The sequence below is a fragment of the Corylus avellana genome, chromosome 4 (assembly GCF_965113065.1).
Source record: "Corylus avellana chromosome 4, dhCorAvel1.hap1.2, whole genome shotgun sequence".
Classification (NCBI taxonomy): Eukaryota; Viridiplantae; Streptophyta; class Magnoliopsida; order Fagales; family Betulaceae; genus Corylus; species Corylus avellana.
In genome coordinates this window covers 14,576,425-14,600,735 of record NC_142493.1, presented here as the reverse complement: position 1 = coordinate 14,600,735, position 24,311 = coordinate 14,576,425, and the positions used below count along the sequence as shown (strand labels likewise).

Genomic DNA, 24,311 nt, shown 5'->3' with positions numbered 1-24,311 from the left:
TTTTTTTTTTATCGGGATAATGAACCCACTGTAGTCTATATATATATATATATATATTCTGTTGGACAATATTGTAATTGTTACAATGATATATTGTGAAATATCAAATAAATAGTGAAACATTGTAAATATTTTATAAACTTATATATGAATATTTCGTTTACTAATTAAAATAGTATTTTAAAAATATTAATTATTTGTGACCTTAAATGCAATGACAATTACAACCACAAAGAATTGTCGCTAAGAGCATTATCTATAAACTCTTTATTAATTAATTAAAATTTGGCTAAAAACTCAATTTTTCTAGTTTAACTAATAGCTATGCAAAAGACAAAAATAGTAAATAATAAACTCTCTAAATTGTACTCGATTTTATTTAAATAAAAATTTATTCTATCTTCAATATTCATTTTTTATTCAAAAAAGCGCGCCTCCCTCACTCACCCATAAAAAATTTATTCTATCTTCAATATTCATTTTTTATTCGTAAAAGCGCCCCCCTACCCACCCACAAACCCATAAAAAATGTATTCTATCTTCAATATTCATTTTTTATTTTCAAAAGCGCACCCCCCCAACCCACAAACCCATAAAAGTGAGAGAGACAAAGTATGAGGTCGATGAGCACTCGACCGCTCCCCTTTCCTCTTTCTTTTTAGCAATAACGTGCAGCTCACGATGAAGGTGGTTTTTACTTTCCTTTTACTTTGGAAAATGTTAAAGCTACAAACCCAACGTAAGGCCAACTTCTCTCCTACTTCTCTCCTACGTGTCATTTTTTTAAAAAAAAATTAAAAGTTTGAATTTTAAACCATACACATCGTCTTTTCCCCTTTCAGAATCCAAAAATCCTCTCAGTCTCTCGCTCTCCCTCCCGTGCTCATCCTCTTTCTCCTCCGGCGAGTTCTTCGGCCACCAGCGAAGCTGTCCGTATGTCGCTCCTGTCTCTCTCACTCCGGCGCAAGGTTCCGTCTCTGTCTCTCTCACTCCGGCGACGTCTACAGCCACCGGCGAAGCTCCTATCTCTCTCACTCTGGCGAAGCCAAAGGCTCTCTCTCTCCTCCACCGGCGGTAAGTAATCCCTCTCTCCTCCACGTGCAAAATCTTGGGCTTTTTGAACACTTTTGCCTGCTAGAATAGTGTATTAGATTTCTGTGTGTTCAGATTTTTGCACACTATTGGCTGCTGTTTTTTGAACATTATTGGGTAAGGGTTTTTATTTCTTTTTTCGTTGGTTGAGGCTGTGTTTGTTCATGCCCTAGAAAAATAGTTTTTGGTTTGAATTTCATGGTGAAATTTCGAAGCATTGAAGAATAGAGCTTTGAAGAATTTCGAACATAATAGGGCTTTAGTGTATTTAGAGTTTAGATTTAGGGTTTAGATTTTTGTGTATTTAGGGTTTAGATTTCTGTGTATTTAGGGTTTAGATTTCTGTTCTTTGAAGAATTTCTGTTCTTGTACTGCCATCTTCTTGTAAATGAAACTGTTTATTTCATATTACTTGCTTGGATTTTTCATATGAATGGTAATGGGATTGATTATTTTGCATGCAATTGGTGTCCAAATGGCCATTTAGTATCTGCGCCGGCTTTGTTTCTGTAAGCATTCTTTGTGTAGAAGTCGGAGGCACAGTCTTGCTATTAGACTCGAATTAGGGCTGTGAATGAGGAAGGTGTGGCAATGGAAGAGAGGGAAAGGCGAGTGATCAAGGAATTGAATGGGAATGGAGCTGCTGGTGGTTCGAGTTCGAGGTATGGCGTGTACTCGAATGGCGGTGTGGGTGTGTCTGAGAGTGAGAATGGGAGCTTCGTGAAGTATGTGAACGGGAATGGTGTGGCGGCGGCAAAGGTGGTGGCGGAAGTTGAAGATCCTGTGGCGAAGGAGGTGGGGAGGAAGAGAAGGGTAGAGGAGATTGGGAAAGAAGACGCCCGGTTCAAGCGAGCTGAGGGAGAATCCGTTGAGGTGAAATGGGTGTTGATTTGAGTTTTCAATTATATGGAATTTGAAAGAAAATTTTTGCTTGGCTGTTTTGTTATTGTTTTGGATTTGGGGTTTAGTGAATTTGAATTCAGTTAAGAAAAGTACAGATTTGGAATTGGGGTCTGGGATTCAATTATGAAGGACCCAACTCTGTCCGAAGCAAGGCAGCTTGAGTGTGTCCCAAATTTATTGTTGTTGGTGGTGGTAGTGTTGTTGTTTAGGTGGGTTACACATCTTATGTGAGATTTTGAGAGAAATATGAGTGTTTTTTCATGATAAGTTACGCATGCACCCATGGGTCTTGAACCATCGCTTCATCCTCAATCCCATTCTTTGCGGGGAGGAAGTGTCATTTGAGCCAGAGCTCAATGGAGAAATATCAGTGTTAGTGAAATTGAGGTGTAGGAATCTTAGGAAGAGATATATGAAAAAATTGAAGAAAAATGGAAGTGTATTTAAACCATGATTTCATTCTATGTCATGTAAATTGAAGTAGGGTTTGATAGATAGTCGAATGCCAGCTCAAATATCTGTCTCTTCTATCACAACTAGGACAAAAGGTTTCTGTTGCACCTAGTGGTCGTTGGGGTAGATTCAAAACCTATTCAACAATACAAAGGACCTTCGAAATATGAGGATTTGTTCTAATATTTATCTTTAAGGCTTGGTTGAACAATCAAAAATTCTCTTATCGAGGTCAGGCACCTCCTCTGGATTGAAAATTTGCAAACAGTTGAAAGCATGTAGTTTAGGCTCTGTTCATAACTAAAATTCTGATGCTGTTGTGCCAGTAATAACTTTGAAAATCTGGCCCTTATCCATCTAGGAGTCCAAGTAAAGAAATAAAAAACTTTGCAATATTTAATGCTGGATGGAAAATATTTTGCAAGTGTTGTGGACGAGAAAGATATTCAGAATTCTTGGTACAATATTAGCAGCTTCTAACTCCAAAACTTGGAAATGCTTTATAGAAATAACTCCTATTAGATCCCAGTAAGAAGCAGGAAACCCAGCTCCAAAACTCAGTATCAAGCTGGTGGGTTGAGAGATGATTAACTATTTTAACAAATGTGATTATGAATGAACCCTATAGTGATCTGAATCAAATTTTTTTATAAGTAAATCATTTTCATTAAAAGCTCAGAGGGATGCAAGTATACCAAAGAAACCCCTAATCATAAGAAAAAGATGGACACAAATGAAAAAAAAAAATTGCAAACCTAGAAAACAGCAAGCTCTGATGTGGGGGGATCTGAATCAGATTCTAAAGGAACAAAGAGAAAATTTCATTTGGCACGGCCAAGCGGAGCAGGAATAGAACAGCTCTGACAAATTCCACAAAGAACAATATTGTCTTCTCCCTGCTCCTCAAAGTGAAAGAATTCCTTCTTGTTCTTTATTAAATTATCTTGTTGGGCTGTTTTTTAGCATGTGACTTTTTCATTGGATTCTATTAGCGGTGGGATCAATCATGATTGCTCATTTCTACCTTTTCATATCCTCTTTGACATATGTCTTTTAGGAGCAATTGACAAGGGCTACTTATCAAAAAAAAAAAAAAAAAAACTTGTTTGCAGCTGACAAGGGCTACATTTTTTCTTTAGTGGATTTGCATTTGGGACAAACTTCCCCTTTTCTGCCTTTCGTAAGATTGGTTGGACGAGTCCAAGTTTTGACTAGTGTGTGATCATGCTTCATGACAGAAAGTTGTAAAGCGTGTTGATAATTACTAATTGCTCAAATGTGTTCCCATGTGTAGAACTTTGCCTTGGAGTAATATGTTGAGAGTTCTGTTTGTTTGAATTGAGGTAATGGCTGGATTGTAGCAATTAAGCTTGCGTTTGCAGGTTTGGCAACAACAATAAATTTATGAACCTCGGAAATTAACACTATATTATCAGCTTGATCTTGCTCTTTGATTACCTTTCTCAAAAACTTCTCTCAACTTCAGTTGTTTGTGTTGTAGGTAGGAACCCCTAGAATTTGAAATGCAATTGTTTGCAGGTGTCCCTATGCACTGGAAAATAAAGGGTTAGCATTTTTTTGCCAGTTATTTTTTTTTTTTAATCATTGCTTTATTATGTTCAAATTCCAGGTTAATGAAAGTGAGTCTGAAGACTATTTGGACAAATGAGTGCTGTAATGGAGTCTGAAGACTAATACACTAATGGTGCAACGGCCTTTGATTGGATACCCATTGATAACGAGAACCACTTTTGTGGTGCATGTAATGGTGGAAATGTGTACTATAAACGGCTGCCATGAAGATTTGTATTAGTTTTTTTTAATTTGTAATGCAAATGTTGGAGTTGTGTTGGAAATGTGTATTCCAAACGTTTAATTTCTAATGCAAATGTTTAATTTTGAAATGTGTACTATAAATCCATGTGATACGAACCCTATGGGTACATTAGATAGAGTTAGCTCCGGTAGAGCATAAATCTGATATCAAAGTCCAATTTTGCTTTGTGGGTTGTAAAACTTCAATAAACAGTAATTTTATTTTTTATTTTTGGATCTGATTCAAGTAGTTAATCATATATTTAAATTAATGGTTTTCAAGCACAACATAATCAGATCACTAATCACAATGTTATGATCGTGGGACTTACAAGAGATCCTTGACAACCAAATTGCACAATCAAGGACAAATCATCTAATCAATATTCTTCAAGCAAAGAGAACAAAAGAAATCAATACATAAGTACAGTTACAAGCTCCCCCCAAACTGTAACAAATATGATATGCTCCAGATTGATAAGCATTAGGTATCATGGGTGCACGTTGAATACTTCTGCCTTTGATTAGAAATTAGTGAAAAGAGACAAAATGACATTAGTATAGGCTAGCAAGGTAACGTTACTAGAAGAGGAACTGAAATATGGTTAATCTAGGTGTATTTATTCAAAATTTGAGCCAGAGGTGCACGTTATTTTTATAATGTGCTGCAATATCAATAACATTAGGAGGTGGTTGGACATCTATGCAGAAATTGATTCAGCATATTGCTTTGAAAACCAAGGGAGCAAATGGCATATCATACCTATTAGTCAAGTATGTGGTGTCAAATGTAATGACATCCCCATAATATTCATACAATGCCCTACTTCGTGCATCAGCCCAAAACACATTTCGCAACCTACTATCATCATCCATGTCTATCATATAATAGAATCTATCATTCAATTCTCGCATTCTTACGAAATAATCACAAAGGGCCTGACCACCTCCTTTGCCAAGCCGAAGCTCTCTTGCCTTGTTAATAAAATTCCGACAATCTCTCTCATCAAAGGGAACATTCTCAAACCCCCCCCCCCCCCCCCCCCCATTTCAACAACCAATGAGTTAAAATTCTTATTCAAACGTATTCCAGCCCTATCATTAAGATCAAGTCTTTTTTTCCCAGCATAATTCATATTCTTATAACACCTATGAAACCTTATTTTTTTGGGCTTACAGGATGGTTATGCTCAAGAACCACTTTACTCAAATACCACGTTCCCTCATCCCATAAATTCGCACAAATCCTAGCATTACACTTCGTTCTATTAGTTGCTAATTTGGTCTTTATACCCGTACTTCTGTTGTTTCTTACTTGGCCATCACGCATGCATGTCAGGACCATGTAATATGGATTACCATCTACATTCTTCTTAATTACTCTTTTTAATACAACAAAACCAACTTCCATCGCATACGCCTTATAATATGAAATAACTTCTTCATGTGAATTAAAAGTCATTAACACACCTGGTTCTTCAACTTTTTCATTCCCACCGATCATCTCTGTTTCTTCAAATTTTTCATCTCCATCCAACTCTTCATTCGAACTTTCATCCCCATCCAACTCTTCATCTGAACAAGTGATCCTTAAGACATTTGGTTCTTCAACTTCTTCATCCACATCTATCAAAAAGGGATACAAAGTTAAAAGCCATCTTGGTGTGTCAAAGCAAAATTATAACCCAAACAAAAGATGAAAAGTCAAACCTATTTTAGGGCAATCTTGCTCCAAAAAATCTTCATCATTTGGAATACGTGTACACAAAGATTCAACTTCACCCTCCTTGTCCATTTAGGCAGCTATAATGAGTAACTCTTCCACTTACCTAATGTATAATTCAAAATATTATTGTATAAGCAGTGTGAACTATAAAAAGCATACAAATAGTAAGAACTTAAATAGGCTTGAAACGAAAAAAGAAAATGAACTTCATTCCAAGACTTCTCTTGAGAGAGGCGACGATAAAGTGGCAGTTGACAGAATTTGATGAGCAAGTAGAAAACCTTGGTAGTTGACAGAATTGCTATAGGTACTTTTAGGGACATTAGATCAATCTCTAATAACTCATTAATTTATGTTGCTTATCTGTTAAAGAATTGTACTTTCACGGTGACAGGTGCGATTATAACAATCAAAATCAGCGAAGTATGTTCTTTGGTATTTCTTGGCTTTCCATTCACTCACTGTCACAGACACTGCAATCAAAAAAGACCCTATAAAGGCCCATTTCTGGCACTCAAAAGGTTGAACTATCTGCAAGTACTGAATGTTGGTGTGTAACTGGCGGTTATAATATATATTAACATTTAGCAGTTACATGTTGATAAGGTATACCTCATAGCTCTTCTTGTAAAGGAGCCATTTCCAAAACCAACAGTAATATGTCAATTTGTTGTTATAGGAAGCACTTCCTGGTGTGTTGCTCTTATAGGTTCAGCTTTCGATATAGCCACTGCATGTAGAGTTTAACCATATGATGTATGGTTGTCTATCGTCGAAGTGAGCTTATTTCTTCCTTCCCAGAAACTTATATACATAAGATGTTTCATGCATTTTGCTTTGCAGGAAAGATGGTTTTTGTTTCTTTCCTATATATATATATATATATATATATATATATATATATATGGGTTTTTGGTCATGCTAGGATTTGAACCGCTCTTCATGTGCTAGGATTTCAAAAAAGACCATACTCTTAACTTAGATTAGCTTCTTGCCTATTGTTCAGAGCTAGCTCCAAATCCTCTTAGGCCTTACTGCTCAACTTAGGGCTGTATTTGTTTGTTAGTTTGTTACATATCGCACATATATCTATCTCAAGCCATATTTTTTCTTCTTTGGCTTTGGGTGGTCCTTGTAGTTCTGACAATTTGAATCATTGATTCCTTAATTGTGCAATCATATACCTTTGCTTTTTTATTCCCCCACCCCCATCCAGAAAAAAAAAAAAAACCTCGTGGGCTTCACAAAGACAGTAGTTTATACAGAAATTATTGAGCTTTTTGATATATCAAGGTGGATATATAGCCTACTTAAATTTCCCTAAAATTAGGCTAGTGCTAAGAGTTCAATTCGCAATATTTGATAAAATGATAATTCTAGCTTACATTCTTATATCACTTGCAGAGAGCGTAGTAGTAGTACCAAAAACAACTTTTTGTTTGGTAATATATATTCGGCCATAATGCAGGAAAACAACCACCTATCATTCTATCTACTGCAAATCTAAACCCTAAATACACATAAATCTAATACACTATTCTAGCACCCACTACACATAAATCAAAAAGCCCTAGATTTTGAATGTGGATGAGAGAAAGGGATTACTTACCACCGGTGGAGGAGAGAGAGAGCCTTCGGCTTCGCCGGAGTGAGAGAGAGACAGGAGCTTCGCCGGTGGCTGTAGACATCGCCGGAGTGAGAGAGACAGTGGACAGAACCTTGCGACGGACAGACAGCTTCGCCGGTGTCGAAGAACTCGCTGGAGGAGATAGAGGGTGAGCGCAGGAGGGAGAGCGATGGAGTGAAAGAGGATTTCCGGTGGCCGAAGAACTCGCCAGAGGAGAGAGAGGGTGAGCATGGGAGGGAGAGCGAGGGACTGAGAGGGGATTTCCGGTGACCAATGAACTCGCCGGAGGAGAGAGGGTGAGCGCAGGAGGGAGAGCGAGGGACTGAGAGAGAACTTTTTGATTTCTGAAAATTTGTTTTTTACAGACTTTGATTTGGTTTTAAAAAAAAATATAAAAATAAAAATAAAAAAAAATAAAAAAAAAGGCCACGTAAGAGAGAAGTTGGTTTTAAGTTGGGTTTGTGTTGTGCCTTTATCAAACCTCTTTTACTTTTTGACGATGACCATAAAGTGGCAGTATCGAGGATTTTTGGTTTTTACCTTTTTCGATAGGATGTTTGCGAAATTGCGAAGAAGCGGAGGTGGGGTGTTTTGGTGACAGGAAATGCTAGAATGCAATATATTCCCCAGTTTTGGCCCATAAATGCCTACGTTGTATCTTTAATTTATTATTATTATTTTTTTTTTAGTTTTCTAATGGCCAAAATATACCAAAATTTTAGTTTGAATTATTTCTCTCTCCCCGATGCCCTTCTCTCCCATTTTCCCTCACTGTCTCTCTTTTTCCCTCTGAAACTTCTCTCAATGCTCTCTCTCTCTCCCTCTCTCTCTCAGACGGTGACAGTGACGCCGAAACTCACTGGCGTCGGTTGACTGGGTTCGAAAACGACGGTGTTTTGGGTCCGGCGGAGGTTTTGCTCAGAAGACCCCGAAGGTTTGGGTTCGGTAACGATGGAGGTTTGAGTCCGACGGGGGTTTTGCCTAGAAGACGCTGGCGGTTTGGCTCCGGCTCTCTCTCAGACCACTCTATTAGATTTTAAGGTTTGGCTCTAGAAACGGCAGTTTGATTTGGGTCCCGTACACGAGCGAAGCCGAATCAAAACCTAGCTTTGTCCTCATCCATAGTCAATCTGAGGTAATAATGTGGTAGAGCTCTTTTTTTTTTTTTTTTTTTTTTTTTTTTTTTAAGGAGATTATCCGTTTTATTGGAGTTGCTTGGAGGTTGTTTTTTCATCTCAAATTCTCGATTGAATTCGGCTGATTGATAATGATGTGTTAATGTGTGATTTGTTTGTTGTGGCAGAGCAAGTATGTGCCTGCACGTTCAAAAACTTGGCTTGAACAATAGGATTCTTTTTTTTTTAAGGAGATTATCTGTTTTATTGGAGTTGCTTGGAGGTTGTTTTTTCATCTCAAATTCTCGATTGAATTCAGCTGATTGATAATGATGTGTTAATGTGTAATTTGTTTGTTGTGGCAGAGCAAGTATGTGCCTGCACGTTCAAAAACTTGGCTTGAACAATAGGATTCTTTTTTTTCTTTTTTTCTTTTTTTGTTCCCCCTCAAAGTTAGATCAATAGGATTCTTTTTGCCATGAGCATATATTACTCAAAATAAAATTATGTTCCCATGATTAGAACATAACTTCAAACTTTCACCTTTATTTTTTTATTTTTTATTTTTTACTTTTGTAAATACCTTTATGTTTTGTATTATTGGCCTTCAGACTTGTTTCTGTTGGTCCAATAACAATTAAGTTTGTGTAGGAAGATTCTTATTTGAATCATATATTGGTGGAGTTGACATCGTAAAAAATTAGAATGTGGAAGACAAGTGGACGAAATTAGAACGTGGAAGACAAGTGAAGGTGGGGGGAACTGGGAAGTCCTACTGGGTTTGGCACAACAACTTCACGGGGAGAGTGCGTCAATATTGCCAAATTTGATATTTTGTAATTTTGATTTTTAGGAATGTAATTATTTTTACGTCTGGAAAATAACTATAATTATATCATGCTAACCCTTTGGTTTGCTCTTAAGGGTAGCGTTTAAAAACTTGGCTTTGATCTATATGTTGTTTGTTGATAGGATTGGGGCTTTTAGCAGTCTTGTTTCATGTTCAATGGCACAATTCTTGTTTCATGTTTAATGGCACAATGCAGTTTATTAAAAGCTGCAATTAACTTAATCGCATGTTTTACCAATTGAAAAGTACAAAATACTAGAGTATACTGTGTATTTTAGTCCTCTCCGACCTAATTTTTTAATTTTTAATTTATTTTTATTTTTATTATTATTATACATTTGTATAATTGATTGGGATCGCCATCTCTTCTCTTAAATGGACATTTCAAAGTCACACTTGGACAATGAGGGCACAGTTGAATCTTTGTATACATGTATTCCAAATGATGACGCGGATAAAGAAGACATGTTGGTGCTTTATTCGGAGGAAGAGTTTGATGATAACGAAAACAATGTTGTACTACCCGAGATGATTGATGGGGATGACAAAGTTGATGAACCACAAAATTCAATGACATTTAGTTCACATGAAGAAGTTATCTCATATTATAAGAAGTATGCTAAACAAGTTGGTTTTGGTGTGTTAAGAAGAATGATTAAAAAGACATCAGATGGTCATCCAAATTACATGATCCTTACATGCATTCGTGATGGCCTAGGAACACGCAGCACAAGAAATGCTTCCAAAGCAACACCAACAACTAATAGAACTGGGTGTAAGGCCAGGATTTGTGCAAGGTTATGGGATGATGAAATGTGGTATTTGAGTAAAGTGGTACTTGAGCATAACCATCATGTAAGCCCAAGAAAAGCAAGATTTTTAAAGTGTTTTAAGAATATTAATGATGCTGCAAAAAGAAGGCTTGATCTTAATGATAGATCTGGAATATGTTTAAATAAGAATTTTAACTCATTAGTTGTTGAAATGGGGGGGTTTGAGAATGTTCCCTTTGGGGAGAAAGATTGTCGAAATTTTATTGCCAAGGCAAGAGAGCTTCGGCTTAGCAAAGGAGGTGGTCAAGCACTTTGTGATTATTTCAGAAGAATGCAAGACATGAATGATGGCTTCTATTATGTGATGGACATGGACGATGATGCTAGGGTGCGAAATGTATTTTGGGCTGATGCACGAAGTAGGGCAGCGAATGAATTCTTTGGGGATGTCATTACATTTGACACGACATACTTAACTAATAGGTATGACATGCCATTTGCTCCTTTCGTAGGAGTGAATCATCATGGTCAGTCAATACTTTTTGGGGCAGGACTACTATCAAACGAGGATACAGATACATTTGTTTGGTTGTTTGAGTCGTGGTTGAAGTGCATGAATTACCGAGCTCCAGGTGCAATTTTAACAGATCAGGCTAGGGCAATGAAAAAATGCAATTGCGATAGTTTTTCCAAGAACTCGACATAGATATTGTCTATGGCACATTATGAGAAAATTCCTTGAAAAGTTTGGTGCACATGATCATTGCAATGACATTAAGAGCGCCTTAAATACTTGTGTGTATGATTCTTTCACTGTTGATGAATTTGAGGAGAATTGGAAAATTTTAATTGAGAGCTATCAGCTTCATAATAACTCATGGTTGACTGGATTATATAGTGAACGGACTTTTTGGGTGCCAGCATATATGAAAGATACATTTTGGGCGGGAATGACTACAACGCAGCGGAGTGAAAGCATGAATGCATTTTTTGATGATTACGTGCATTCACAAACCACACTAAAGGAATTTTTTGACCAATTTGATAATGCTTTGAGGAAAATGGTTGAGAATGAGGCGCGTTCTGATTTTGATTGTTTTAATCGCACAATTCCATGTGCAACCAATCTGTCTTTAGAGAAGCAATTTCAAGATGTTTACACAAACGCAAAGTTCAAAGAAGTTCACGAACAGTTTGCAACAGGTGTGCATTGTAACAACTCTCTTGTTAGAAGTGAAGGTGCAATTTCTACCTATCAAGTGGTTGAAACTTGTCAACCTCATGAAAACCACATGATCGACAAAACATTTAATGTTTTCTTCATTGAAGACGAATTTGAAGTGAAGTGCACTTGTGCAATGTTTGAATTTAGAGGCATCCTATGCAAGCATTTTATTTCAGTTCTAGTGACAAAGAAAGTTACAATGTTGCCACCAAGATATATTCTTGACAGATGGAGGAAGGATATAAAGCGTAACTATACTTTGATTAAGAGTAGTTGTGATACGTTTGTGAGTAACTCTAGCGCCCAAAGATATGACAGAATGTTGAAGAAATTTGAAGAATTAGCATCACATACATTAGAAAATGTGGAATATTCCATGGAAGTGATGAAAAATCTTGACATTTTAAATGAGAAATTTCGTGCCTTAAAGTCTGGAAAGGTGCTTTCTCCTGTTAAGGTTAAACGTTTAGGGAGACCACGGTCACTAAGAAGGGTACTAGCTATAGAAAAAGTGTCCAAAAAATCACAAGGTAAGATAGTGCTTCTTGTAAAGAAAGCAGCCAACAAAGCCCAATTAGAGAAGAAGCCATCAAGCAGCAACAATGTCATAAAGAAGGTCCAAAAAAAGAAGGTTCATAATTTTTTTCTTTCTACTTGAAAAATCAATCATTACTTAAGTGTAGACTTTACACAAATATTTATTAACTGTAGAATTCCAAAACAACGCAAGATGATGCCAACACTTGCCAAACTTCATTGCCTTCTACAATTGATGATCAGCATGGCCAGTTAATTAACACTCAGGTGATTGGCTGAAATATGGCAATTTCGCATGTGTTTAATTATGATTTTGTATTTATTTAAATTTGTTCATGTATGCGTTAGGTGAATCCAACGAATGAGTTATCAAAATTAGTCAGCCAACACAAATATGACGAAGCTTTCGCTGCAGCCTTACGAATAAGTGATGTGCCCATTGTATATTCGTTATGCTCTCAGGTTTGCAGCCTTATCATTATGTTATGTTACTTGTTGAAGTATACTTGCTGCAACCATTTCTTATTGATGTTTTTTTTTTTAGGTTGATTTACGGTGTGTCTTATCTATAGATCCTCTTCCGTTGAGCCAAATAGTATTGCTTTACCTTTTGCGGCATTTAACATATGGTATCAATAACAACATACCCTAAAAAATTGGTTGGATAATAGATGTTGCTAATGCCATAATCCCAACAGACCCAATGATTGCAATGCATGTACAGCCAATCCTCAATGAAGTCTATGGCTTTCTCAATCATCAACAATACTTGCCTACAATCACTAGTGATGAGCTCTCAAGTATCCGTCGTCTGATGCATGTAATTTATTCCAAGATCATGTAATATGCCAACAACTGATTTGTTGTGTATAATCAAAGTCATTCCTTTGATGTTGGCTTTATATTTTGTGTTTTCATGTAACCGTGAATGTTTAGATCATTTTGATGATGCCCATTAATTTAGAAGCTTAACTTAAAGATCTTTTTGTGGTGCTTTGAATCAAAAAAAAAAAAAAATGATTGAATTTTTGACCCAGGGTGTTTCTCTTTTTGTTTCATTCATGGGTTTTGTTTTATTTTTGAAATAAACGGAAGCATTTGTAATTTTGGCTTATGTAGAAGGCAGGTTCTCTAAATGGTTTGCAAAGCTAAACAAATTATGGTCCTCCCAGATGTGAGATGTTTGCTGTTATGATTTCTTATGGCTTCATTTTTTATTTTCCTTAAATTTTGTACATTTATCACTTGAATTTGCTCCATTCCTCCACATTCCATTTTTTTACAAAAGCAAATACAAGCACCTTTCCCATCAAAATGATCATTACAATTATGAGAACACTCAGAAAGATTATCCAAAAGAGACCAAAAGAATTGAAACAAAATAGTCATATGAGCAAAATGATTACATTGTGCAGAACATTACAATTGGGCAAATCAAAACTAAAAAAAAAAAATCTACACATCTGTTTGGAAGGAGCTCTCCTACAGTTTAGATAATACACAAAAGTGGCTTTTATCACTCATCCTTCACAATCATGAATGAGTGGGATAAATGAATTTTCTTTCTTCTTTGTTTCCCTAATTTCTTCCATTATTCGACTTGGTGCTTTCCCGGTAACCTGCTGAGCAATCCAACCTAAACCATCATACAAGCCTTCTCCTGTGAGGGCACGTCAAGCTTGAATGTGCCAATCATGATTCTTGATGCTATGGAGAGAGGCATTCTGTAATTTTGGTTGGGGTCATGGCATCATTGAGGTCTTGTTTGTTTGCAAAAAAACTAGTATAGTAGAATGTTGAAGATCCTCATGTCCCAGCAACCTGAAGAGAAAGAGAAATGGTTAACAAACCACCCACCAAGCATCTATATATAACAAAATTTCAAGAGATTTGTTTTCATCAAAAAAGCCAAAGTGGACATCACTCAAATACGTGGGAGTGCACAAGAATCTTCAATAACTATTGATGTAAGTTCTAATAAGGGTTTGTGCACATCTAGTCTAATTAACGCTTCCTTTACCATTTTTAATTGTCGTTCCGGATCACAAATTTCTCAAACTCATCCAAAAACCTCAAAAAACATTCCCAACAAAAGTTTCTAAAGAACAAAACAGATAATAACAAAAATTCACCAACATATTACTCCAAAAAATTACCAACCAGCCATAACAAACACAGAAATGCTTCCTTCATTGTTATAAGTGCCAAACCTGAAAGAAACCCAGCTAAGGAAATCAATTACAAATATATACAAGCAAAGTGAAATTGAATCAATGATCGGACTGGGCAATCAGCATTGTATCTTTTTTGGGGTGGGGATCAAGACAATCCATTATATTATGCTACGAAAGTGCCCCAAAGTCGTATTATCATCGTCTAATCAAGCACTTTCACCAATACTGCACAACAGATACACACAAAGCCTTTGTGTGTCAACAAAAGGCAGAACAAGGCATCCCTAAGGAGTTCATAGAGCTGTGATAGGAAATACTTCAACAATCTAAACTTACGCTAGATTAAGGTCTTAAGAGAATACAATATTATATGATTCCTACATTTAATTCCAAACAAACCCACTCGTAATGGTATAAAGCTGTTTTTGGAAATAAAACTGACCAGCACTTCCTGTGAATCCAGAAATAAATTCAGTCACTTGTCCCGTGCAGACACATACTTGCTCTGCCACAATAAACAAATCACACATTAACACATCATTATCAATCAGCCGAATTCAATCGAGAATTTGAGATGAAAAAACAACCTCCAAGCAACTCCAATAAAACAGATAATCTCCTTAAAAAAAAAAAAAAAAAAAAAAAAAAAAAGAGCTCTACCACATTATTACCTCAGATTGACTCTGGATGAGGACAAAGCTAGGTTTTGATTCGGCTTCGCTCGTGTACGGGACCCAAATCAAACTGCCGTTTCCAGAGCTAAACCTCCAAATCTAATAGAGTGGTCTGAGAGAGAGCCAGAGCCAAACTGCAAGCGTCTTCTAGGCAAAACCCCTGTCGGACTCAAACCTCCGTCGTTACCGAACCCAAACCTTCGGCGTCTTCTGAGCAAAACCTCCGCCAGACCCAAAACACCGTCGTTTTCGAACCCAGTCAACCGACGCCAGTGAGTTTCGACGTCACCGTCACCGTCTGAGAGAGAGAGAGCACTGAGAGGGAGAGAGAGAGAGAGAGCGTTGAGAGAAGTTTCAGAGGGAAAAAGAGAGATGGCGAGGGAAAATGGGAGAGAAGGGCATCGGGGAGAGAGAAATAATTCAAACTAAAATTTTGGTATATTTTGGCCATCAGAAAACTTTAAAAAAATAAAATAAATTAAAGATGCCACGTAGGCATTTATGGGCCAAAACTGGGGAATATATTGCATTCTAGCATTCCCCTTTAGTGACTAAATTAAAGTCAATGCACGCGTGACATGGTTGACCGACATCGATTTACCCTATGAAGACGTCGGGTCCACCAGCCTCAATAACTTTTCCACTTAAATATTCTCAACTGACCTCCCTCCTCGCAGACTGTTCGCCCTACTTTCTTGGCAGTTGAGCTTCACATGCTCACAGATAAATTTATTGTGATTTTTTTTTTAATAATAATAAAATATAATTGATGTAATATAAAAATAAAATAAGATATTGATTTTTAAGAAGAAAAAAGAAAAGTTCTGAAAAGATGTTGATTTGATTTTTGAAAAAATTGAAAATAAGGAAAGCGGAAAAGGGAGAAGGAAATGAGTTGCTATGCAAGTTCATTAACTTTTAGGATATTTCATCCTTTTTAGCAAATTCAGAGAGAATAATTTTTCTACTCGTTTCTAGAGGATCCGGTCCAGATAGAAAAAAAAAATGTGGAGGATCCGAAGAAGCAGTTCACTATAGTTCTTCTTTTGGGATTTCTAAACATATGATAAAATCAAAGAGTTTTATTTCAAAATAAAAAATAAAAATCTACCTAATATTGGGGTTAAAAATAATGAAAAAAGTGAAAAGGAACGCCGGAGGGTGCAAAATTAAAAGAGTGAAAACATCATTATGGGCATGGGGCTTTGCAATTAATTAAAGAAAAAGGAAGAATCCGTATAGCATCGAGTTAATATATAAAGTAAAGAATCCCCCATCTTGAATCCTTGATGAGGCCTACTTTGCATTTATATAAATTTAATAATGAATAAAAAAAAAAAAAAAAAATTCCTATCTTGATAGGACGAGGGAATCGTCTAAAGTTTTACCAAATGATTTTTTTTTTTTTTTTTTTGGTTCGGTTCAGTCACATTTGACTTAAATACATATTTAGCTAAACAACACATTTTTTTATTTTATCTACAACTTTTTCAAAATATATACATCTGACTCAACATTTTAACTATTCACTTTCTATTTTATTATTTTTTTCTTTATCTACTTTTCTTATTCCTGAAAAAGAAAGAGAATCATATTTATTCCCTAAAACGAAAGAGAATCATATTTATTATTTAATTTTTTAACATATAAATTATAGATTGTTAAGCTACAATGCTCAATAAAATTGCTTAGAATTTATGCAAGCAGCTCAACAAATCTTTAGTTAGTATGTTAAGCCTAATGTGGAGCATTTTTTTGCTACGACTAATGTTGCTTTTAGCTATTTTGTTAAGTCAATGCAGAAGCGCTCAGAGTGAACAGTGCTAAACAAAGTTGCTTACCATTGTTCACTCACAAACTAATAAAAAATCAATAAAACTCCTCTTCCATTTTTTATTTCTTTTTTCACATATACTCTATTTCAATGAAAGTTTGAGGAGAAATTGTCTTATTTGTATTGAAACAGTCTATATATATATATATATATATATATATTGAAAAATAAGAATGTTAGGAAAAGACAAATTTTAAAAAATATAACCATTAGGATAATATAAATAGTAAAAAATATGACTGTCAACAAAACAAAAATTTTCAAAAAAAAAGACCGTTAAGGAAAAGAAAAATATTCAAAAATATGAATGTTAGAGAAAGTAAAGAAATATTTGGAAAATAATATTTAAATAAAATAATGAAAGTGTATAATTAAAATGCTAAGGCTGATGGGTACTTTGAAAAAAGTGAATAGTTAAAATAAAGAAATATGATTTTTTTTTATAGCTATTTTTGGCTAGTAAATTTGGTGCAGTCTCACCAAAACAAGTTTTTAGTTATATCTGGTGAGACAATTTGGTAAAAGTGGCTAAAAACTCCAATTCAATTTTCAGTCTCGCCATTGTAATGAGAAAAAAATTGTGAGTGAATAGTACTCACCACTAATAGTGAGTACTGTTCACTCACTTATTAAATAAAAAAGTAATTTCTCGCTTTCCCTTTATGTTTTTCGTCTCTCTCATCTTTTAATAATTAAAGAAAAATAAACAAATATTTAAAAAATAAAATTTAAATTGAATAGTAAAAGTTAATTGTTACAATAGTGAAGCTTTTTGGGATACTCTAAAAAAGTGAGTAGTTAAAATAAAAAAAAATAAAAAATAAAAAAAAAATTTACTTTTGATTATTTTGGTAAGTAAAATTTGGTGAAACTGCTAATAATGTTCTAATTGCTATTGGAGATATAAAGCATTCTCATCAAGTCAGCTAAAATAGCTAAAAGTTTATTTTGACTAGTCAAAATGTTCAAATTGGTCCAAAATGCTCTGTATTAGGCTCACCAAATTGTTGAAATATTTTGTGAGTGTGAACAATGCTATCGGTCAACTCACTAAATGTAAAAGTAAAGAATTAAAAAAAAAAACAAAAAACAAAAAACGAAGCCTTCTCTTTCCTCTCAATCTTTTTGTTTTCTCTATTTCATTATTTCTCTATGACGGTTAAGAAAAAGAAAAATATATATATAAAATATGACCATTTAAAAAAGACAAATTTTCAACGGTACGATTATTATAGAAAGAATAAAGATATAATTAAAAATAATATTTAAATAGAATAGTAAAAGTGAATAAGAAAATATTGAGCTAGATGTCGGTGATTTAGGATTCGTTTGAGTTTGCGATTTCAAAAAGTGTGACTTAAAAATAACGATTTTAAAATATAATATTTAGGGAAATTATATCTAAAATCCTTAGATAAACGCGCTTTTTTAAAAAACTCCCTGGGTATTTTTTTTTTGAAATTTAGTCCCTGTGTCACTCGAAACTACTAGAAAACTCCCTACCGTCAATTTTTGTTAACTTCCGTTAGTCTACTCAAAACTCACCGTTTTATCTGATTAAAATATTATTTTTTTATTAATTTAATTTAAAAAATTCAATCTTAAAAAAAAAAAAAAAAAAAAAAAATTGAAGGGTGGCCAGGGGTGGCGGTGCCACCCCTGGCCACCCCCCCAACCCCTATGGGGTGGCCGCAAGCCACCCCCAAGTGGTTTGGGGTGGCCCGCAGGCCACCCCAAACCACCCATGGGGTGGCCCGCAGGCCACCCCTCCACCCATGGGGTGGCCGTGAGCCACCCCAAGCCACCCCATGGGTGGTTTGGGGGTGGCCGCAAGCCACCCCAGGGGTGGGCGACCCACCCCTGGGGTGGCTTGCGGCCACCCCATAGGGGTTGGGGGGGTGGCCAGGGGTGGCACCACCCTTCAAATTTTTTTTTTTTTAAGATTAAATTTTTTAAATTAAATTAATAAAAAAATAATATTTTAATCAGATAAAACGGTGAGTTTTGAGTAGACTAACGGAAGTTAACAAAAATTGACGGTAGGGAGTTTTTTAGTAGTTTCGAGTGACACAGGGACTAAATTTCCAAAAAAAAAATACCCAAGGAGTTTTTAAAAAAAGTGCGTTTACCTAAGGATTTTAGATATAATTTTCCTAATATTTAAAAACACAATTAAAAAAATAAATAAATAAAGTGATTTTTTAATTAAATATATAGGGTAAATTTGCAGAGTAATTGGAGGCGCCAAAAAAGTCACAGTTGTGCACCATCCAGAATCCACATGGGATTTAGGGGAGATCAATACTGGCTGTAGGTTCATGCACAGAAGACGAAGACAATTTTTTTCAAGAGATATTTTTTTAATGTTTTGGTTAAACCATGATTTTCATCCTTTGAGGTGAGAGTGAGACAAAAATGAAATGAGTTTTGTTACGTCTTCTGGGCTACTTTTAAAAGGACGGTAATGGCGTTATAAAAGGCGGGGGCTTGGGCTTATATATAGCTGCTTCACAATCCCATCATCATCATAGAGAGAGAGATGGTGGTGCAAGTGCAAATGTTATTCCAGATCATTTTGTTATTGTGTTCCATTTATGCAATATTTGTACAAGCAGCGGATTTAGCAATTAATAGTTCATGTCAAGATCGCTGTGGAAATGTTAGCATTCCATACCCTTTTGGAATAGGAGCTGCTTGCTACCTTCATCACTGGTTTGAAGTAGTTTGCAATTATAGTGTGTCTTCGGGTCCTCCCAAACCTTTCTTGATAAGCCTCGGCCTCGAGGTGCTCAACATTTCATTAGACACTCCTTACTCACAAATCAGTACACTTATCGTCAAGTATCCGACACTTTCTGTTTGTAATAATGTTTCAAAGAGCACAGAAAATATGAAGTTAGAAAACAGCCCTTTCATCTTCTCCCAGTCCGAAAACATATTCGTCGCCATGGGTTGCGACAACTTTGCCAGAATGACGTCCTCAGATGGTTCAGTTATTGGGTGCATGTCAATTTGTGATACGAGTAAAGTGATCATAAATAGTACTAGTAGTTGCCATGGCTATAAGTACTGCTGCCAAACCACAATTGCCTCAAATCTCGATACCTTCAATATAACTATAGAACCAATAAATACCATGGATCCTATCATGCATCGATGGATGCAAGTCTGCATTCTTGGTACAAGCAAAGTGGTTCAAGACCGCATACCCATTCTCAAATGTGTCATTCTTAAATGTGTCGTACGCTCCTGTGGTGTTGGATTGGTGGATTCCAATAACATCATTAACCATCCCCCTTCCAATGGCCAATTATACGCGGAACCGCGACCCCAAGTACTATTGTTATAATAGTTCTATTTCAGCGAGTAACCCAAATAGCTCAAGTGTTACATGTTATTGCATAGGCGGCTTTGAAGGAAATCCCTATCTTCTTGAAGGATGTAAAGGTAATTAAATTTTTTGTAGCACTTTATTTATCTCTTTAATTCTTATTTTCCTTTTCGTTTATGTGTTAATTAATTATATAGTTCTATGAATTAAATTCGTAACACGTGTATGACAATTGTATCATAGGCAAGATTTGTTAGAATATATTAGCTAGGATATAAGATTCACAACGTGCTCAAATCAATACCATGCATCGATCACAGCAACGTCAGTACTACATACAGGTGCCTTATGCCATGAAAAATTTACAGGTGTGCCCATGAATATGATCCTGAAAATAAAAATAACAAAACACACAATTTTGATAAAATTTGATGATCTAATAAAATTTCATTTTGGCCGGTAGATCATTTGTAAAATTAATATATTTCCAAAATACTAGGACTTAAAAAGAAAAACTAAACAAGCCCCCGGCCTAAATTATTTCAGAATTGTTTAAAATTAGCCCTAACCGAGACTAAAAAAATAAAAAAATAAAAAAAAAACAAACAAACTAAAATCGGCGCAAAAAGCACATAGGTCATAAAAATTATCATAATATTAATTGAAATGATTGAGTTTATTTATTTTAAGCTTTTATGATAATTGATTTGAATTTTGGTGCATATATATATATATCACAGACTAACTGTGTTTCTCTTGTTGCATGTCCGATATTAACGAATGCGAGGACCCAAAGAACCGTTGTTTCAATAATGGATACTGTGTAAATACTCATGGGTCTTACATATGTTACAGTAAGAAACCTCGAGTTATGCTCGTGACAGGTATGTTTGCTCAGATGAAACTATTAAAAATGAAGGCTTCTCATTTTATTTTTCTGTTGAAAAAGTGAGCCAAAAAACCACCCACACCCACACAATATAAATATAAATCTCATATTTTGACTGATTTTCTTTCACTTTCCTTCTTTCAATTGATCCCTCTTGCTTTGGATGTACATTCTTTTAGGAGAATTACTAATATGCTTTGGCAAATCTTCAAAAAAAAAAAAAACAAAACAAAACAAAAATTAAAAATTAAAAAAAAAATTAAAAATTAAAAATTGAAAGGGGTCAAAATGGACTCGCCATGATTACATTTCTAAAACTTACGGCACTCTGTTATACTCCTTGTCTCCCTCAAAGTGCTCATATCCCAATCTTTGAAGTATTTCAAAGCATGTGTAGTGGCAAATCTCTTTTTTTTTTTCTTTCCTTATATATATATATATATATATATATATATATATATATATATATATATATATAATTTTCGAATACTTTCTATGCAATTGATTTTCAATAAATATATACCTCAAATTCACTTATTACTATCTAGAGGTATGCTTCAAGTATAATTGATTTTTGAGATATATTGGAACCTTTTATGATCATGATTTCTTGAAATTTTTAACAATTGTATGAGTGTGCAATTGTTAAAATAGTGATATATCATAAATTCAATAGTGGTTTTAAAGCCACATCAATTTTGAAATGATAGAAGAGATATCTAACATTACTCTTTGGCAAATCAATCACTTTGAGACAAACTAAAAAACAAAATTGTAAGAATGAGATTCTTTAGCAATCCACTCAAGGAGGGTGGCCAACCATCCCCAAAAGGATTTTTTTGATGTTGAGCAAATCATTTCAAAAACTCATGAGGGTCAACCACCCCCATAAGCCTTAAGAGTGTGGTTGGCTATATCCTTAACTCTTGACGGAATTGGTTTGGTCATCTTTTGAGGCTTAATGGGGATGGTTGAACACCTCATTGGGATGGCCGACCACCCCAAAAATTTTAAGGGGTAGTGCATCCAACCTCTTCGGTTGTTGGCTAAAGAAATCATTTCCTCTAAGTTTTTTTTTTGTTTTTTTTTTCTTTATTTTTTTAATGTTCAAAATAGATGACTTTACAAAATCATGACCGATAATTTAAAATAATAGTTACAATTTTTAAAATTGTAGGTATGGGAGTCTAATGCAAACATTTAAACCTTCATACTTTTACTGTCAAATCATTTTCCTCCTCAATAGCCCATTTTTTACCATCTCCTTTGGGAATACTTCAACTTCAATAATCAAAATATTTTAACATATTTTTGTTACACAATAGTTTGTCATGCTATTTCTAGCATTAAGAGAATATGTCTCTCTATTTTAAGTCAACGTTCTTAATCAAATCTATTGCTATAACCCTTTACTGCAATGATTAATCTTTCATGTTACATTGCGTTAAGCAGGTCTTACTTGTGGAGGCCTTGGGTTATTGGTTATGCTTGTTGGTGGATTGTGGTCCTACAAAGTGATAAAGAAAAGGAGGATGATTAAACAGAAGAACATGTTCTTCAAACGAAATGGTGGTCTATTGTTAAAACAACAATTATCTTCACATGAAGCCAATGTTGAGAACACCAAATTATTTAATTCAAAAGATTTGGAGAAAGCCACTGACCGTTTTAACGTGAATAGAATACTTGGCCAGGGAGGACAAGGCACTATTTACAAAGGCATGTTAGCAGACGGAAGAATCGTGGCGGTGAAAAAGTCCAGAGTAATTGATGAAGAAAAACTCCAAGAATTTATTAATGAAGTTGTCATTCTTTCACAAATTAACCACATGAATGTGGTTAAGCTGATTGCCTGTTGTTTGGAGACCGAAGTTCCTCTTCTAGTTTATGAATACATTCCTAATGGAACGCTTTTCCAATATGTTAACAGCCAAATTGAGGAGTTTCCACTAACATGGGATATGCGCTTGCGAATTGCAACTGAAGTAGCAGGAGCTCTCTTCTACTTACATTCAGCAACTTCCTCGCCCCATTTATCATCGGGACATTAAGTCCACAAATATACTCTTAGATGAAAAATACGGATCTAAAGTAGCTGACTTTGGGACTTCAAGATCCATTACTATCGATCAAACTCACTTAACCACCTTAGTGCATGGCACTTTTGGATACTTGGACCCTAAGTATTTTCAATCAAGTCAATTTACAGAAAAGAGTGATGTTTATAGTTTCGGTGTTGTCCTTGCTAAGCTGTTAACAGGTGAAAAGGCAACCTCTTCAACAAAGACGCAAGAACCCAAAAGTTTAGCCGCATACTTCATTCAGTCCGTGGAGGAGAACAATTTGTTTGATATTCTTGATAGTCGAGTTTTGAAGGAAGGTAAGAAAGAAGAGATCATTGCGGTTGCGAACCTTGCGAAAAGGTGCTTGAACTGAAATGGAAAGAAACGACCTACAATGAAAGAAGTCACAATGGAGTTCGAGACAATTCAAATGCTGCAAAAAGCTCCTAACTTTGAGCAAAACTGTGAAGAGCTTGAATATGTTTGAACTATGAGATGTTGTTCCCACATCAACAAAGTCCAACTCTTCTGCATGTGGACTCCCAACCATTATTATCTTCCCAATCAGTATGAACTAGTATTTTGTTTAATGTTATGTTGTAAGTTACATCGCTTTTTTTAGTACGATACGCATTATAAGACCCTAATTTCACTATCTTACTTGAGTTATCACATCTTCAAGGATCCACAAACAAACAATTATTGTACGTAAATTTTTCAAAATTGCGAAGAAAAATGTTAATGATACCGAGGACTTAAAAACCAAGATCTTGCGAGATGGTAGGCCTATCTAAAAGATCCAATGCCTTCAGGAATAGGGAGAGGTTGTAAAGGCCCTGTAGGTCTTTGATGTTCTACCTTAACTTGTTGACACATCAGGCATCGTTCCACGTATTGCGCGATATCCTTCTTCATTCCATTTCACCAATAACTTTTGTGTAAGTCTCGATACATCTTCGTGCTTCCCGGATAGACTGTATATAAGGATTGATGAGCTTCTGACAAGATGACCTTTTTCAGTTCTGCATTATTGGGAACGCACACTCGGTCACGAAATTTTAACACTCCATCCTTGGAGATTTGGAAATTTGGTTCTAGCCCCTTCTCCACTTCTTCACGAAATATAGTTGACTCACTATCTAAAAGTTGTGCTGTCTTGATTCGTTCCAATAAGGTTGACTCCAGGGTTAGGCTGCCCATGCAAGATTGAATTATCTCTATCTCTGCTTT

At 35.4% G+C, this 24,311-nt stretch overlaps 1 protein-coding gene, 1 long non-coding RNA gene and 2 pseudogenes across 2 annotated transcripts; 2 read left to right on the top strand and 2 right to left on the bottom strand.

The window, feature by feature from the left end:
* Nucleotides 1–4,592: 4,592 nt before the first annotated feature.
* Nucleotides 4,593–7,947, bottom strand: LOC132179849 (uncharacterized). Its single transcript, XM_088516092.1, has 4 exons — nt 7,599–7,947; nt 5,974–6,092; nt 5,734–5,889; nt 4,593–4,781 (listed from the first exon to the last, which is right to left on the bottom strand). The coding sequence occupies exons 2-4, from the start codon at nt 6,056–6,058 to the stop codon at nt 4,654–4,656; spliced, it is 369 nt and encodes a 122-aa protein (XP_088372218.1). The 5' UTR covers nt 6,059–6,092; nt 7,599–7,947; the 3' UTR covers nt 4,593–4,653.
* A 2,009-nt stretch (nt 7,948–9,956) lies between these two features.
* LOC132176979 (protein FAR1-RELATED SEQUENCE 5-like) lies at nt 9,957–12,960 on the top strand (annotated as a pseudogene).
* A 504-nt stretch (nt 12,961–13,464) lies between these two features.
* Nucleotides 13,465–15,357, bottom strand: LOC132179734 (uncharacterized). Its single transcript, XR_009439960.2, has 3 exons — nt 14,962–15,357; nt 14,733–14,795; nt 13,465–13,937 (listed from the first exon to the last, which is right to left on the bottom strand). It is a non-coding gene; the product is annotated as an uncharacterized LOC132179734 (long non-coding RNA).
* A 3,980-nt stretch (nt 15,358–19,337) lies between these two features.
* On the top strand, nt 19,338–23,654 carry LOC132178116 (wall-associated receptor kinase-like 3; annotated as a pseudogene).
* The last annotated feature ends 657 nt before the right edge of the window (nt 23,655–24,311 follow it).

Excerpts from the sequence above, each read along its gene's own strand:
- LOC132179849 (XM_088516092.1), bottom strand. The coding sequence starts at position 6,058 with ATGGACAAGGAGGGTGAAGTTGAATCTTTGTGTACACGTATTCCAAAT. Across the intron at positions 5,890-5,973 it reads GCAAGATTGCCCTAAAATAG|ATGTGGATGAAGAAGTTGAA; the intron begins GTTTGACTTTTC and ends CCTTTTTGATAG. Across the intron at positions 4,782-5,733 it reads TGAAAAAGTTGAAGAACCAG|GCAGAAGTATTCAACGTGCA; the intron begins GTGTGTTAATGA and ends TTCTAATCAAAG.